General features: G+C 47.7%; 4 protein-coding genes, 1 long non-coding RNA gene and 5 other non-coding genes across 15 annotated transcripts in view; 8 read left to right on the top strand and 2 right to left on the bottom strand.

Annotated features, from left to right (window-relative positions):
* On the top strand, positions 1-1,535 carry LOC117894095. 2 transcript variants are annotated; one of them, XR_004648847.1, is made up of 6 exons: positions 1-251; positions 441-581; positions 765-800; positions 984-1,039; positions 1,218-1,274; positions 1,453-1,535. It is a non-coding gene; the product is annotated as an uncharacterized LOC117894095 (long non-coding RNA). The 2 variants fall into 2 exon arrangements; XR_004648846.1 differs by lacking the exon at positions 765-800 and having other exon boundaries at positions 1,453-1,533.
* On the top strand, positions 290-377 carry LOC117895898. Its single transcript, XR_004648973.1, has one exon. It is a non-coding gene; the product is annotated as a small nucleolar RNA Me18S-Um1356 (small nucleolar RNA).
* Positions 617-702, top strand: LOC117895895. The gene has a single exon (XR_004648970.1). It is a non-coding gene; the product is annotated as a small nucleolar RNA Me18S-Um1356 (small nucleolar RNA).
* LOC117895896 lies at positions 830-917 on the top strand. Its single transcript, XR_004648971.1, has one exon. It is a non-coding gene; the product is annotated as a small nucleolar RNA Me18S-Um1356 (small nucleolar RNA).
* LOC117895897 lies at positions 1,069-1,158 on the top strand. Its single transcript, XR_004648972.1, has one exon. It is a non-coding gene; the product is annotated as a small nucleolar RNA Me18S-Um1356 (small nucleolar RNA).
* LOC117895899 lies at positions 1,311-1,392 on the top strand. Its single transcript, XR_004648974.1, has one exon. It is a non-coding gene; the product is annotated as a small nucleolar RNA Me18S-Um1356 (small nucleolar RNA).
* Positions 1,511-15,022, bottom strand: part of LOC117894080 (protein artichoke) — a 15,409-nt gene continuing 1,897 nt past the window's right edge. Inside the window, 5 exon segments of the mRNA XM_034800942.1 lie at positions 1,511-3,199; positions 3,202-3,495; positions 3,553-3,676; positions 3,748-6,247; positions 6,312-6,503. Coding sequence (XP_034656833.1) covers positions 1,608-3,199; positions 3,202-3,495; positions 3,553-3,676; positions 3,748-6,247; positions 6,312-6,442 — 4,641 coding nt within the window. The 5' untranslated portion in view covers positions 6,443-6,503 and the 3' untranslated portion in view covers positions 1,511-1,607.
* LOC117894084 (lipase 3) lies at positions 6,842-8,167 on the top strand. Its single transcript, XM_034800951.1, has 2 exons — positions 6,842-7,681; positions 7,742-8,167. Exons 1-2 carry the CDS (start codon positions 6,863-6,865, stop codon positions 8,126-8,128), a joined length of 1,206 nt encoding a protein of 401 aa, XP_034656842.1. The 5' UTR covers positions 6,842-6,862; the 3' UTR covers positions 8,129-8,167.
* LOC117894087 (L-threonine 3-dehydrogenase, mitochondrial) lies at positions 12,136-14,177 on the top strand. The gene is made up of 6 exons (XM_034800956.1): positions 12,136-12,363; positions 12,459-12,708; positions 12,761-12,887; positions 12,949-13,096; positions 13,572-13,677; positions 13,743-14,177. The coding sequence occupies exons 1-6, from the start codon at positions 12,222-12,224 to the stop codon at positions 14,071-14,073; spliced, it is 1,104 nt and encodes a 367-aa protein (XP_034656847.1). The 5' UTR covers positions 12,136-12,221; the 3' UTR covers positions 14,074-14,177.
* Positions 14,179-15,022, bottom strand: part of LOC117894091 (AT-rich binding protein) — an 18,123-nt gene continuing 17,279 nt past the window's right edge. For 4 of the 5 annotated variants that reach the window (XM_034800960.1, XM_034800959.1, XM_034800964.1 and 1 more), the window contains one exon: positions 14,179-14,570. In XM_034800960.1, the coding sequence (XP_034656851.1) occupies positions 14,368-14,570 (203 nt within the window). In that variant the 3' untranslated portion in view covers positions 14,179-14,367. The remainder of the gene's footprint in view (positions 14,571-15,022) is intronic. The other variant, XM_034800961.1, reaches the window with a different exon arrangement.

The raw sequence follows: 15,022 nt of genomic DNA on the forward strand, positions 1-15,022 counted from the left end.
TTCTTTCTTGGTAGTGGTATCCGGCGCGCGCGAAGTTGTAAAAATGGGAAATATGGAAAAAGTTAACAGCACGTGGCTGAAAAATGCATTAAAACATGCAATCCGTATTGCAAGTGATCATTGCCACATCATATAACTGTGTAAATATGAAGAGAACGTTGGATTTTCATTGCATCAAAATTAGCACCGAACACGTGGTGCGCCCGTGTGCCCATGAAGACACGTTGGATGGCTGCTGACCATTGCTTGAGGTAATTTATAATCATTATAATGAACTCACCATTATTTTACTACTAGAATGATGACATCTACATACCCAATTCTGAGAAATTATGTTGAAATCATTTTAACATGCATCACCATCTGATATACAAATTCATTCTATGCTCAATTTTGTGCGTTTCTGCTTTTATTAATTTGCTATTATTTTATAATTATAGGCTATATTGCGGATAAACATATTTAAGGATGATGGAAATGTTCGCTTTAACTCTATACGGGAGGGGCAGCGCAGCAGCAGAACATTCTCCAATGCTCCTAGGATAGCGTAGTGCGGTGTGCCGGAAACTTTTAGTCTAAAGGTGAACCACAATTTTCAATTATTTATTGATTATGTACTTCCATAATGATGACAACTTCATACCAAACTCAGAGCAATTATGTTGAAATCTTTTTAACATGCATCACCATCTGATTTTATCAACTATTAGAGAGATATTTTCTTTGTTTTCGTTTATTAATTTGCTCTTCTTTCATATTAACAGGCTTTGTGTGACCAGGATGGCTTGATTCTTCTGATGGTAATACCCCATTTTCAGTTATTTAACGCATAACTCCATAATGATGACAACTTCATACCAATCTCAGAGCAATTATGTTGAAATCCTATTTAACATGCATCACCATCTGATTTTATCAGCCATTATAGAGATGTATTATTATGTATTTCGTTTATTAATTTGTTCTCTTTTTTATATTACCAGCCTTTGTATGACCGACGACCATGTCTTGTGACCAGGATGAAATTATTCTTTTGACGGTAATACCGCACTTTAAATTATTTAACGCATACCTCCATAATGATGATAGCTTCATACCAAACTCAGAGCAATTATGTTGAAATCTTTTTAACATGCATCACCATCTGATTGCAACATCCTTTATATAGACTGCATGATGTTTTTTCGCTTATTAATATTATATTTTTATATCAACAGCCTTTGTGCGACGGATGCCCTTGTGTTAAGACCAGGATGGATTCATTTTTCCTGCTGGTAATACCCATTTTTATTTATTTAACACTGAACCTCCATAATGATGACAACTTCATACCGAACTCAGAGCAATTATGTTGAAATCCTATTTAACATGCATCACCATCTGATCACATATTTTATAAACTTCATTCCTTGTTTATATTTGAGTATTCATTTCCTGCTTTCCATTTTTCAGGCACTCTGAGGCGTTACAAGTAGACCTCTCCCTTTTATAGATGGTGGAATAAATATGTAAATTAACCTTTTTATTTAAATATAAAAAATAAATCAATATTTTAATGGTCTATATCAAAGAACTTAACAAACTGTTTAACACGCTCGATCTCCCTCCTAGAGCCTCCACAACAATAAAACGCTGAGAAAGATGATTTCCTTCTGGTTGAATCGCTTCCAGCTGGCAGCATTTTCCGAATCAGACGGAGTGCCGCCATAGAACACCTCCTTGTGAGCAGCTTTTCGCACTGCGGCGCCACCATTGAAGTCGCGCTTCTTCTTGAAGCTCTCGTAGTACCAGTCCATGCCATCCTTGCGATCCTGTCGATCCACCTGCAGCAGCTCCAGCTCGGTGCGCTTCTGTGCTCTTAGCTGCTGCTCGCTGGCCCCGCCCTCGTTGTCCGCGCTGGGTGTGGTGCGCTGGTATTCCTCCGCTGTGGGCTGTGCCCCTTGTGGCTGATGCGGAGTGTAGACCTTGGTTATGGTGGAACGCCCGCCGCTACGCAACGGAGGAGGCGGCGCAGGCGGTGGCACCGTGCTTGTAGAGCGCACGGGCGTCGCCTGGTAGTCACTGAGGCTCTGCTGCGTTGTCGTCGTCACCCAGGAGTGGCTCTTGATTTGCGCCACATGTTCCTCTGCTGGTGGAATCAGCAAAATCGTCTCTGCCGTGGTTGTCTGCACCAGTGGCGGAGGTCGTAGCAAGGTCACAGACTGCGCCTCCAAATCATCATCATCGTAGTGCGAATCCTGCTGCTCCTGCTCGCTGCTCGAGGAGGAATCATTGACAGTTGGAGTCTCCGTGGTGCTGCTGCTCGTGGTGGTTGTCCTAGCAGTGGTTGTTGTGGGTCGCGTAGTGGCTGCTCTTGTGCTTTGGATGAGCGGCACAATGGTGGTCACATCGGGCGTCATCTCGGTGACATCATACGTGGCCGATTCGACACTCTCCACACTATTGGAGGTGGGTCTCAGTCGAGGGTAGACAGAAATGGGAGAAAAGTTACGCTCGGACTTGGCCTGTGCCGGCTCCTGCGGCTTCCCTGTGACGTTAACAGCCTCCACGAGACCGCGTCGTTGCTGCGGATCATGCACGGGCATAAAGCCACCCACATGGGCCGGCACAATGGGTCGAAAGCCACCGCGTTCGATGCTCGACGGTTCCCGGAAGGTTGTGCGAAAAACTCCGACCGTTGTGGCTGAGCCGCCGCTCTCATTGCTCAGCGCCTCCTCGGCCGAGTTGGTGGTGGTGTCCACTTCCATGTAGCGATTTCTGGCCACATTCTGCTGCTGCTGCTGCTCCTTCAGGTACTTTTCGAACTCCGCGCTGTTGGGCTGATACATTCGCGTCTTGCCCCGCCCGCTGGGCAGGTTGATGCTGGCCATTCGATGCGTGGCTGGCATCTCATCGCCCCCATCCGTTCGCTGCTTGCGCCCGCGATCCCCGAAGCCAAAGAAGCGGCCCAGACTCACACTGGGAATGGGATAGCCAAAGAAGGTGAAGGGCGAACCTCCACCCGCGGCTCCAGCACCCGCCTGTGGCCGCCTGTTGAAGTATTTGGTGTGGAGCAGCGTGTTGTTCAGGTCAATGTTGCTGTTGAGCGTGGGACTGGCCGTGGGCTTCGGTCGCTGCGATGTGCTCAGCACTGTGTTGGCCACATCCGGCGTGTCTGTGGAGTCCACATACTGATCGTAAAAGTACTCGCTCTCCCCACCATGGGTCGGTCGCCGGGCTGCCTGGTGACCTCGAGCACCTCACACTCGTCGGTGAACTCCTCGGGCAAGTCCCGCTGGAAGACATCGCCGTGTTCGTTGAGCAGCGGCAGATGATTGGCACCCTCTGCACGTTCATTATTGCTGAACACATCCACGCCTGCGCACAGACTGCGCTCCATGCGTGCAGCTCTCAGCAGGCGACCATCCTGGCATTTGGGTCCGGGATAGGGGAAATTGGTTTCCTGCAGCCAAACCGAAAGCCATTGCATCTCGCAGTTGCAGTCAATGGGATTGCCTGGAATATAAACGAGAGATTTATTTGTTTCCATGTTAGACTGGCTCTTGGTCTTACCATCTACATCCAAGATGGCAATGTTGCCTCTCAGATTCCTGAAGGTGCGCTCTTTGATGCTTCTCAGCTGATTATTGCGCATGGAGAGCACCCGTAGCCTGGGCATGGTCTCAAATGGGGCACCCTGAAAGGAAGAGTTTCCAGATTAAAGTCCAAAGTTGTAGCTTAAATCTAGAGGAAGGGAACACCACCCACCTGTATGCGACATATCTGATTGTTATCCATTTTCAGCTCCACCAACCAATTGAGTGCCTTCAGTGGCATGGTGGACACCAGCTTGACCCCATTGGTGGACAAGTCCAGCACCTCGAGGTTGCGCATGCTGCGCAGACCAATGTTCTCCATGTTCCGGAAGTGATTGTTGGACAGATTGAGGAACACCAAGGAGTTGGCATTGTGGAAGCTCTCCGGGGAGATGTAGCGCAGTTTGTTGTACTGGAAATGGGAGGCCAGCAGGCTGGGCAGCTCCTCGAAGACGTGATCCTTGAGCTCCACCAGCTTGTTGTCTGCCAGCACAAACTCCTGCAGCTCATCGAGACCCTTGAGGGCGCCTGGCTCCACATTCCGGATCTCATTGCTGCTCAGATCGAGATACTGCAGCTTGGGCAGGTTCCGGAAAGTGCCCTGCTGCAGCTCCACGATGAGATTGTTGGACAAACGAATCTCCACGACGTTGCGCCAGCCCCCAATCACATCGGACTGAACGCGGGAGATCTGATTGTAGCTCAGGTCAATGTCCCGAAGGTTGTGCAGGTTGCCCAGGCCCACCGATATGTCCAGCAGGCCGTTGCCGGACAAGTCCAAGTACTCCAGAGATCGCTGCATATCGAAGGCTGTCGGGGAGATGCTGCGTATCAGATTGCGCGAGAGATCCAGCTGCTCCAGGCGACTGTTGTTCGAGAAGAAGTTGTCGGTGATGGCCTCCAGCTTGTTCGACTGCAGATTGAGATTCCGCAGCTCGGCCAGCGGCAGCAGTGCCCGCTCATCCGCCTCGCCCAGCTGGTTCTCCTGCAGGTGGAGCAACTCCAGCCGCTGGATGCCTATGAAGGAGGTGTCCTCCAGCTGCCGCAGCTGGTTCTGGGCCAAACTCAACACCCGCAGTTGGGCGGCGCCCTCAAAGCCGTGCCTGGGCAGCTGCTCGATGCGATTCTGGCTGAGATCGAGCATGCGCAGGTTGGGCAGCTGCAGGGACTTGCTGGCCGCAGCGGGCAGGGCTGCGATTTCGTTGCCCTTCAGCGAGATGCGTTCCACAATCCGTGGCAGGCCCGCAATGACCGCTGTCAGCTGGTTGAAGCTGGCGTCGACCTCGAACAGTCGTTCCAGATGCAGCAGCGTGGAGGAGTGTATCTTGGTCAGCCCATTGGAGGATATATTTAGCGTTTCCAGCAGCGGATTGTGGCGGAAACTATTCGGAGCCAGCTCCCGCAGTCCATTCTCGCTGAGATCGAGCCGCCGCAGCGACGGCAGTCCCGCCAGCAGCTGCGAATCGACTCTCAGAAACTGATTCTGAGCGAGGTCCAGGCCCTTGAGACCGGGCAGGTTCCAGAACGGCAGCGGCAGATCGGAGGAGAGACTGTTGTTGCGCATGCGCAGCTCCCTCAATGCCGGCATGGCCATCAGGGCGTCCCGCTCGATCAGCCGCAGCTGATTGTTGTTCAGATGCAGCTGCTCCAAGGTGCCGTGACCCCGCAGCGAGCCGTAGGGCAGATCACTCAGCAGATTGCCGCTCATGTCGAGGTAGCGCAGCGAGGGCAGGGCGTCGAGCAGTGCCCTCAAGGCCTCCACATGGCCAATTTCATTGTTGTAGATGTGAACGGCCTCGACGCCACTGCCACTGGCCTGGAGCAGCGACTCCGGATGTATGCGCCGGATGAGATTGTTCTGCAAGTAAATTGTCTTCAGCTGCGGCGTGCGCAGGAAGGCGCCGTACTGCAGCTCGGTGATGCGATTGTCGTTCAGGTGCAGCTCCGACAGATTGGGCAGATCCACAAACGAGCCGTCCTCGATGACGTTGATGATGTTGTGGTCCAGTCGCAGCTTCTTCAGATGCTCCAAGTCCTTCACAATGCGCCCCACCATGCCCACGTCGCTGATCTGATTGTGGGACAACTTGAGGCTGACCAAATTGGGCAAACGGGTGAGCGCACGCAGGTGGATCCAGTTGAGTCCGTTGTGCGACAGATCCAGGTTCTTCAGCGAGATCAAACCATCGAACAGACCCGCCTCGAGTCGTGTTAGACCCGAGCCCCCCGTGATGTGAATGTGCTGCAGCTTGGGCAGATGCCGGAAGATGTGTGGCGCCAGTTCCTGCAGCGATCCCGTCTGCACACTCAGGTACGTGAGGCTGAGCAGACCCGAGAAGTCCGGCAGATGCTTCAGCTCGTCGCTCTGTATGGTTATGGCCAGCATATTGATCATGCCGTTGAGACTCTCCGCGGGAATGCTGCGCAGCTGCGGCTCCACAATGAAGATCTCCACCAGGCTGTTCTCCAGCTCGTTCAGCCAGCCATTGGACACCCGCTCGATGCTGTTGTAGCGCAGCATCAAGCGCACAATCTGCAGGTTGCCAAAGAATCTTCCCGGCAGTGCCGGCAGCTGATTGTTCTCCAGCACCAGCTCATCGATTTGACTCTTTATATTCCGCTCCACGGCCTTCAGGCCATCCATGATTTGGGGCAGATTGCTGTGCGAGCACCTGCATGGTAGAGAGTGGAAGCTTGTAGCTGGGGAAGGCAGTTCCTTTGTGGGTTTTCACTCACCATATTTGAATTTCCTTGCCACGCAGCGAACAGCGACAGGGTAGAATGGCCTGCGAGGGCGGGCAGCTGTCGGCTCTGGTGAGGAATGTCCCCGCGCAGAGCAACAGGATGATTGGGAGTATCATCATCATCAAACATAAATGGATTAGACCATGGATGAAGTCGACTGCTGTGGGCCAATCTGGCGCATAGCTGGAAGAAAAGAGAAAGCAAACATTGGGGTTTGTTAGGTGCAAAGTTGAAGGTTTATCGGAGATAAAAGCTAACTCTGTGATGCATGAAATCGGACAAACTTGAATGCAAAACAATACGTCAGTTGGCTTGTATATTATTAGGAATTAGCAGACGAAATATATTGATCTCTTGGCCAGGAAATCGGACCCCCCAGGTGCTCGCATGGAATTTCCCAGAGACTCTCTCTATAAATCAGCCGCAAGAATGTTCGTTTGTTCTATCAGCTAAGATAAGGCCAAGCAATCGAACTGTATATAGGTGGCTCCACGATCCGTTTGGTCAGCAATCCACGCTGAGGTTCGCTATTGCTATCAGCCATGGTCAGTCCTCTAGTCTTCGCTTTTCTGTTCTGTTTGGCCGCCGTTGGCCTGGTCGCCGCCGAGAAGTCTGATTTCTGTTTGAGTGAAATCGTGAGATCGGACGAGCGCATCCGTTCCCATGGCTATCCTGCCGAGTCCCATGAAGTCATCACCGAGGATGGCTATGAGCTGACGCTCTTCCGCATCCCGTACTCCCACAAGCTGAAGAACCAGAACGAGAAGCGTCCTCCTGTGCTCCTCCAGCACGGTTTGTTCAGCAATTCGGACTGTTTCCTGTGCTCTGGACCGGACAACTCCCTGGCCTACCTGCTGGCCGATGCGGGCTACGATGTGTGGCTGGGCAATGCCCGTGGCAACATTTACTCGCGGGCCAATGGTCAGATCTCCCTGAACAGCCACAAGTTCTGGCACTTTGACTGGCACGAGATTGGCACCATTGACATTGCCGCCATGATCGACTACATCATCGAGGAGACCGATTTCCCCAAGGTGCACTACGCCGGACACTCCCAGGGCACCACCGTGTATATAGTGCTGCTCTCCGAGCGCCCCGAGTACAACGACAAGATCGCCACGGGCCATATGTTGGCTCCTTGTGCCTTCTTCGAGCACGGCACTTCGTTTGTGTTCAACGCATTGGGACCCTTGGTGGGCAGCCCTGGTGGCATTTGGAACCAACTGTTGGTGGACACCGAGCTGATACCGCACAACAATCTGGTCAATCGTTTGGTGGACAATGGCTGCCATCTGTCCGACTCAATCTGCAAGAATGCCTTCATTATGTTCGCCAACGGTGGCTACGAGAATGCCAATGCTGTAAGTCATACGGAACACCATTCAGCATCATTCATTTACAAAGCAAACTCTTCCTTTCAGAGCTCCATGCAAGTGCTGATTGAAACCCATCCGGCTGGCTCCTCCAGCAATCAGGGCATCCATTACTTGCAGCTGTGGCAATCGCACGAGTTCCGTCAGTACGATTGGGGCACGAAGAAGAACATCGAAACCTATGGCCAGGCGCTGCCACCAGCATACGATCTGAGCAAGATCACTGCCCAAACACACTCCTACTCGAGCCACAACGATGCGCTGTGCGGGCCCAAGGATGTGGACACGCTGGTCTCCAGGTTCACCCACCTGACGGAGGATTATCGTGTGCCCGTGCAGAGCTTCAACCACTTGGACTTTATCATTGCCAAGAACATGAAGGAGCAGGTCAACGATCCGATCATTGAGCGCATCAACAAGTACGAGGGTCGCTAGACCCAAGCGCCCAAAAATAATAAAAAGCAAATGCAATTTTCTACCATCTGAATGGGGTCTGTGTCTCAAGAGACTCTCAAGTGCAAGTGGCATTAAAGGAGCTTTATTTAAATTTAGTGTCGGATTTACTAGCTAATCAAACGATTAGATAATGCCTTCAAACATGCTACAATCCCTCCCTGGAATTATTGCGTTTCGCAGGCAACAAAATTGATTGTCTGGCAGTGTTTAATTCATTTTTGGTTGCTTAAATTAGTTGGAAATCGCTGATCAAAACTCAAGTAACAGATTTCAGTGACAGTTAGCGATAAGATACGCTCGACAAACAGTAGTTTTGACAAGAAACGTACTTCCCATGGCAATAATGGCCAGTCTATAAATACACACATTTGTGTTCAGATTTTATATTTAAAGAAATTTTCCATTAGCTGAAAACATGATAAAATGTGATTGTAATCAAGTGACTGTTGGATTTTGGCATGCCAGGTGTTGATGTTGGCCATTTCATTGATAACTAGAATTTATTGTAGATCAAACCATCTATAAATTCATATTTAAAAATAGAAATGAAACTTTCGGTTCTCCTTCCTATACACAAAATATTCACTCATAAATCTCACTCCAATTGCAGACTTTTACATAATAATTTCAGCTTTATTGCTACTTCCTAAAGCTGCAAGAAAAATCACTCTTTTGTCTACATCCATTCATCTTTGGATGCACTTCTAACGCCTCATAAAGTTTGTTCATTTTGTGGTCAGGTCGTACGACAGGAAGTTGTGCGAACGAACGAACATCTCGCTTGTGCAATAGACCCCCAAAAGACTCGTCTCGTCTTTGTCTCTATAACGTATAGACATTATATCCATCCATAGCAGAGCTGTAGCCACATCCCCTCCCCACATTGCAACTGCGCAACTCTAAACCGAAAAAAAAGAAACTTTTTTGCGCCAAGAAGCGTAACATGGCTTTTCAACGAAAATTTTGTAATCATTTAACAAAAAAAACAATAACAAGCTGTAGCAGAAGGCAGAGTGAAGAAGTAAAAGAAGCAGCTGCTGAAAAACGATGGAATACGAGTGAAACGAAAACCGCTGCTAGAGCCGGGATACAGCGTCAGCTTCTACGCATGCGCAGCGGAGTTTACATCAAACGAACCTTGAAATTATTGTCGTTTTCATCATTGTTCGGGTCTGTGTATCTGCAGCAGTGCCTCTCTAGCTGTAGCTTGTCTCTGCATCTGTGTTTGTGTGTAATTTCTTTGGCAGACTTTGCATTGCACGCCTTGGAGTCACACTAAGTGAAGTACCCGCCCCGCCCGCCCACTACCCATGGAGATCTCTGGCGACAATTTCACCAGCATATGTCTTGGCTCCAGTCTGCTCTGATTTCTCCCGGGACTATCGCTGCTAATTAAGTAACTGTTTGGTTCTACAAACGGTTCTTTCATCAACTGAACTTAGATTTAGGTGGTTTAGATAGATAGTTGTGCAGAGGTTCAGGGTTTGTGCATGGTTTAAGCTAATGAAACTTATGAATTTGGGTTAGGAAAGTCAAAGAAGTTGTTTTAGGCAAGTGTAAAGTAAAGGAAATGTCAACTTTTAGAACTGATTTATGGCTTAAAAATACATTTAATCCTTTTAAAACATAAATTTCTCAATCCATTCAAGGATTTTTTCCTTTTAATCAAAGGATAATCCTTCTGTTGCTTTTGAACTTACTTAATTTAAACAGTATCCAATCAAATATGCTTGTTATTGGTGTATTTTGTTTATTATATTCGCTTAAATATTTATAGTAATATTTTCACAATTCCTTGAGCACTTTGCTTTACATATTTCCTTCACAAACTTTTGGAAAATTCCAGGAGAAACTCAACAACAAATCGTTGCACAATTTTTAAACTATTTTCACTTCCAGCCTGCTGGCCTCATTCGCATTTAAATCACTTTACAGCGCACTTTTGCTTTTCTTTAATGAATGAATTGCGTTTTAAATTAAATCACAAAACTTCACTTGGAATTTATTGGGGGAGTGGACGTTGCCAATCTTTCTTGCGAGGAGTTTCTTAAGCCGAACCGCCTCGTCTGGAATGCACGCGAAAACTGTTTATGCTGCTAGCAAAAAAAATGTTATAGCCCAACAGATTACTCAAGATTGCTACAAAAAATGTTGGCTTGAGCGTGCCACAGTGCCAAGTGGGGGAGCCAGTGCCTTAGACACAGAGCGGGCTTCCTGCCTCTGCAATATCGTGGAGTTGGATTCCACTTTTGGCGCCACACTTGGCTGATTCTCACTCACTGCTCTGAGGAGCAGAAACTGTATAGTAAGAGTATGGTTAGTGGATGGAATTGTGGATCGTATGGCGGAGCTGAACTGTGACCACAGCTCAGAGGTCGCCCGGGCTAGGCCCTGGTCATGTGTCTGCCTCTCTGGGTGAGGCTTGGGCAGAGTCTCTCGGGTGTTTATTTGTAAATGAAATTGCAAGTGAAATGACTGCTATTAAATGAGGAAATTGTTTGTGCAAATGAAGGCCAAGAGAAGTGAGTTTTGAAATTGTTTAAGGGAGCTTAGAGGGTTGGCGAGAAAGGCCTAGAAAGGATCTTTATTTGCGGTGAATATTTTGATCTTTGGTGAAAACACATCCGTTACATCTCTTTCCGATTTTCCACTTTCATCTGACAACAGTTTCAGGCATTTCCTTGGCTGCGTCTCACTTTTTCTCAATCAAATTAAAGGCCTCATAAAGCGCTTAAATCATCAGCTTGTTTTTTAATGGGATTACATAAAGAGTCGCCAGTTTTTGTGGGTGCCACATACTGCTCTCTGTGTTGTTTTCCTCGGAGACGCTTCGCTGGACAAGGCACAAACGCGGTACACAATAGCATAACGCTTCCCTAATATATTTAATTTGTTTCGAGATTTATTTCTTTCACTTTTTGTCGCCTGTCGGCAGCAGGGGGAAGAGCAACAAGTGAAATTCTCAGCTGTTTTCCACACACAGGGAAAACACGAAAATATTTTTAGTTCTGCTTAGTTATGCCACAATATTTACTCGATTCACATTATGCAAAAAGCGTCTGCCCGCACGTCATGCAGTGGAATAATTGCGAGTCTCAAGGCATCTCTGGACACGAGATGATAAGCGGAAAACTGTTTCCCCAATTAATGCCAATCCATTGCATTCCACTATCTGATTGAACACTACACGTGTCTGAGTCTGGATTCTATTGGCTGTTACACTAATTTGAAGACAGGAGCTAACATTGAGGGGTCTCGACCCCCCAAATGAAATTCAATTTCTCCCTCAAGGTTATTTTGATCTCGCGGTGTTGGGCTTAGATTTGTGCATAAAATAATTAATTGAGAGCTACAGTGAACGATCTGTGGGAGGGAATATTTGATTTAAATATGCCATTTATGTCTGAGTAAAATGTTATACAAAGTGTAAACCCTTTTAAGGAGACTTCTCCCATCAAAGTGCATTCCAAACCTTCCTATGACATCAAAACTTTACCCCCAACTAAAAGAGGGGCCTGTCCTGCTAGCACTCACCCAGCAGGCACCCTATAAGTGGGAGACAGTGCTTACATAACACATGTACACAATATGTACGCATTCGCACAGATTTAGACATGCCGAGACGAACCGAAAAGGAAACCAGCCCAGCATTTTGTTGTCAATTGCCAGGCCTCCTCATTGTCTCTCTCTCTCTCTGTCGCTCTGGCACTCTGCCTGTGGGCAGCTTTCGTTTTTTATTGAATTACTCGCCATGGCGACAGCTCCCCCCAAAAACGCCATGCCACATACAAGTCATAATGAATTTGACTGGCTGCCAAATGCTGCTCGTACTACGAGTAATACTCACCATCGCAGAGCAAACTAAGCCAAACGACGACCTGCGAATCGGGATGCCACGAGTGTGCTCACGCGATTTATACATATACAGGCGGAAATGAGACAGAGTGCGGCTACGGCTCGAGGGCTTGCTGAAAATTATTTTGCAAATTTCGAAATCAGTTTGAAATTGTCATTCGCACGTCGCTGTGCTGTGCGCGTCCCAGGAACTGAATACGGAACATAAAATCGGAAAATGCTACGCAAATGTCTAGCCAGCGTGGCCCTGGCACCGCTGCCCAGGATTACGCCCGCCGCACAGCTGGCCGGACTCAGTCCGAATCGTGGGATGCATCAGGCGCCGGACAAGTCAAGACCCCCCAAAGTGCTCATCACAGGTCAGTGGACTGGGCCACGTGCGAGAGACTGTTTCAAGGCCAAGTGAATTATAAACAGCTGTTGAATATCCATTTCCATATATTTCTGTCAAAAGGTGGCCTTGGGCAGCTGGGCATCGAGTGCGCCAAGCTCCTGCGCTCGCAGTATGGCAACGAGAATGTGATCCTCTCGGACATAATCAAGCCCAGCCAGGCGGTGCTGGACAATGGTCCCTACATCTTCGCGGACATCCTCGACTTCAAGGGTCTGCAGAAGATCGTTGTCAATCATCGCATCGATTGGCTGATACACTTCTCGGCGCTGCTCAGTGCTGTGGGTGAGCAGAATGTGCCGCTGGCCGTGAGGTGAGTTCTGATCAGTTCTGATTCGAAACCCTTTTTAATGCTCCTTTTGTAGGGTCAACATTGAGGGTGTTCACAATGTCATTGAGCTGGCAAAGCAATACAAGCTGCGCATCTTTGTGCCCAGCACCATTGGTGCCTTCGGGCCCGACAGTCCACGCAATCCCACGCCCAATATTACGGTAGGAATCCTCCTTGCCCAAATGTTTGTTCGATATTTATGCTGCCCCCTTGTCCTTGCAGATACAACGTCCCCGCACTATTTATGGCGTTTCCAAGGTGCATGCCGAACTCATTGGCGAATATTATTATCATAAATTTGGCCTGGACTTTAGATGTCTGCGCTTCCCCGGCGTCATCTCCAGCGATCCACCAGGCGGCGGTACCACAGGTATGGCTACCATTCATTCATCTCAAACTGCGCGAAATTATCTTCGAGTTACTTTCCCCTTTGCGAAATTGTGTCGTCTGGGGCGCATTTCAAGCTTTATTTAATGCAATTTAACAACATAATATGCCGCAATTGCTGATCGTTTAGGACAATCAAATGGCTTGACAATGCATAATTTATTATGGTACAGAGAAAGAGGGAAATACCTGTTGACCCATTAAGCTATTGACTCACTTAGTGTGGGTATAAATTATCTTTGATTGATGATACCAAAACATAGTTGAGATAAATGCCAAATAGGTTAGAGGGAGCTGAAGATTCGGTAGATATTATCTACTTATATTATAATTCCGATCTTTAGCAGTGAAAGTACAAAAATTAAATAGATTTAAATGCTGTTGCATACTTTTGTGGATTTTGGATTGAATTATCGTATTTTACCACACATTTTTGATTTTCGATCCTTTCTTCACAGACTATGCTGTGGCCGTGTTCCATGAGGCCTTGCGCTATGGCAAATACACGTGCTATCTGCGTCCCGACACACGTCTGCCCATGATGTACATCGAAGACTGTTTGCGGTAAGCAAGTCCCAAAAATCCACACTTGAATATCTTATCTGAGAGCTCTCTCTTTTCCTTTATAGCGCTCTGCTGGAGTTCATGCGCGCACCCAATGAGCAGCTAAAGCGTCGCGTTTACAACGTCACCGCCATGTCGTTCACGCCCGAGGAACTGGTGGACAGACTGAGCAAGCACGTGCCCAATCTGCATGTGACCTACAAGCCGGACAGTCGACAGTCGATAGCCGACTCCTGGCCGGAGGTGTTTGACGATTCCGAGGCACGACGCGACTGGCAGTGGCAGCACAAGTACGATCTGGGCAATCTGGTGGACTTTATGGTCAAGGATGTGCAGGAGAACTACATCAATGTGGAGAATCGCCAGCAGCAGCAGCAGCAGCTGCTCAAGATCTGAGTCAGATCACATGAAGGCCGCATCTAGTATTCCTTAACAAAATGAAATTCAATTGCGTTCAACTCTGCATTTATCTAGAAATTACAAAACCCAACTAAAATGTAGCAGTTCTCTTTTTGTGTTCATTTATTAGGATTCAATGCCTAAACACTAAGCACCTTCAGGTAGCGATATGCGAGAGCTTACGTGACTACTTCGGTTTGGGGCTAACAATGCCCGGGGATCGGTGCTAGTTGGTTAGTTGGGGTACTAAGTATAGATAACCCTATGGGTTAGTGGTACATTTTGTATTGTTCAGATATCAAACTCCTCCTGCTCTGACCCGCCCAGCATTTCGAAGTGATGCAGGCAGCCGCCATGCGTTCCTATATACAGATCCGCCGCCTCAGCTTCACTGGAATTTGCGTGGACTTTCGTGCGAGGCTTTGCCATCACTTTTCTGGTTATATGCTGCTCGAGTTGCCGGTACAGCAGCTGCTGTTTCACTTTGGGGTCTGTAAACGAGCAAAGAGTGGAGAGAGTTTGTCCATCAGTTTTTCGCATTTTTCACTTCGATTTGCATTGCTCTGCTTTGCCACGTTTGCTCCTTAGATCTTTCACAAAGTGTTTCAAGCATGTTTATTACTGGATATTCATTGTGTGATAATTATTGATGGGTTTAAGGGATCAATCCTCGTGCCCCATACCATTTCTCGTATTTGTATGTAAATTTGAATGTATAATATGTAAAATATTATTTTAAATTAACAATATTCCATTATCTGCATGTACGATCCGTTTCATTCCATGCGAAATATCCATTATAGTTCTCGTGCAGAAAAAATGGTAGCAAAAAAACGGGTATATTGAATACATTTTGAACATATGGTGGTAGCAGCTTACACTAAATGCTTAAACTATATTAATGGAACAGCAAAATCAATTCACAAATTTGAAATCATTAAGTGCT

Source organism: Drosophila subobscura, chromosome J (genome assembly GCF_008121235.1).
Source record: "Drosophila subobscura isolate 14011-0131.10 chromosome J, UCBerk_Dsub_1.0, whole genome shotgun sequence".
In the NCBI taxonomy this organism is placed as follows: Eukaryota; Metazoa; Arthropoda; class Insecta; order Diptera; family Drosophilidae; genus Drosophila; species Drosophila subobscura.

What these genes read in the sequence shown, in the direction of transcription:
- LOC117894084 (XM_034800951.1), top strand. Translation starts at nt 6,863, where the DNA reads ATGGTCAGTCCTCTAGTCTTCGCTTTTCTGTTCTGTTTGGCCGCCGTT. An exon ending in GCTACGAGAATGCCAATGCT is followed by an intron (nt 7,682 to 7,741) that starts GTAAGTCATACG and finishes TCTTCCTTTCAG; the next exon opens with AGCTCCATGCAAGTGCTGAT.
- LOC117894087 (XM_034800956.1), top strand. Translation starts at nt 12,222, where the DNA reads ATGCTACGCAAATGTCTAGCCAGCGTGGCCCTGGCACCGCTGCCCAGG. An exon ending in ACCAGGCGGCGGTACCACAG is followed by an intron (nt 13,097 to 13,571) that starts GTATGGCTACCA and finishes CTTTCTTCACAG; the next exon opens with ACTATGCTGTGGCCGTGTTC. An exon ending in TACATCGAAGACTGTTTGCG is followed by an intron (nt 13,678 to 13,742) that starts GTAAGCAAGTCC and finishes TTTCCTTTATAG; the next exon opens with CGCTCTGCTGGAGTTCATGC.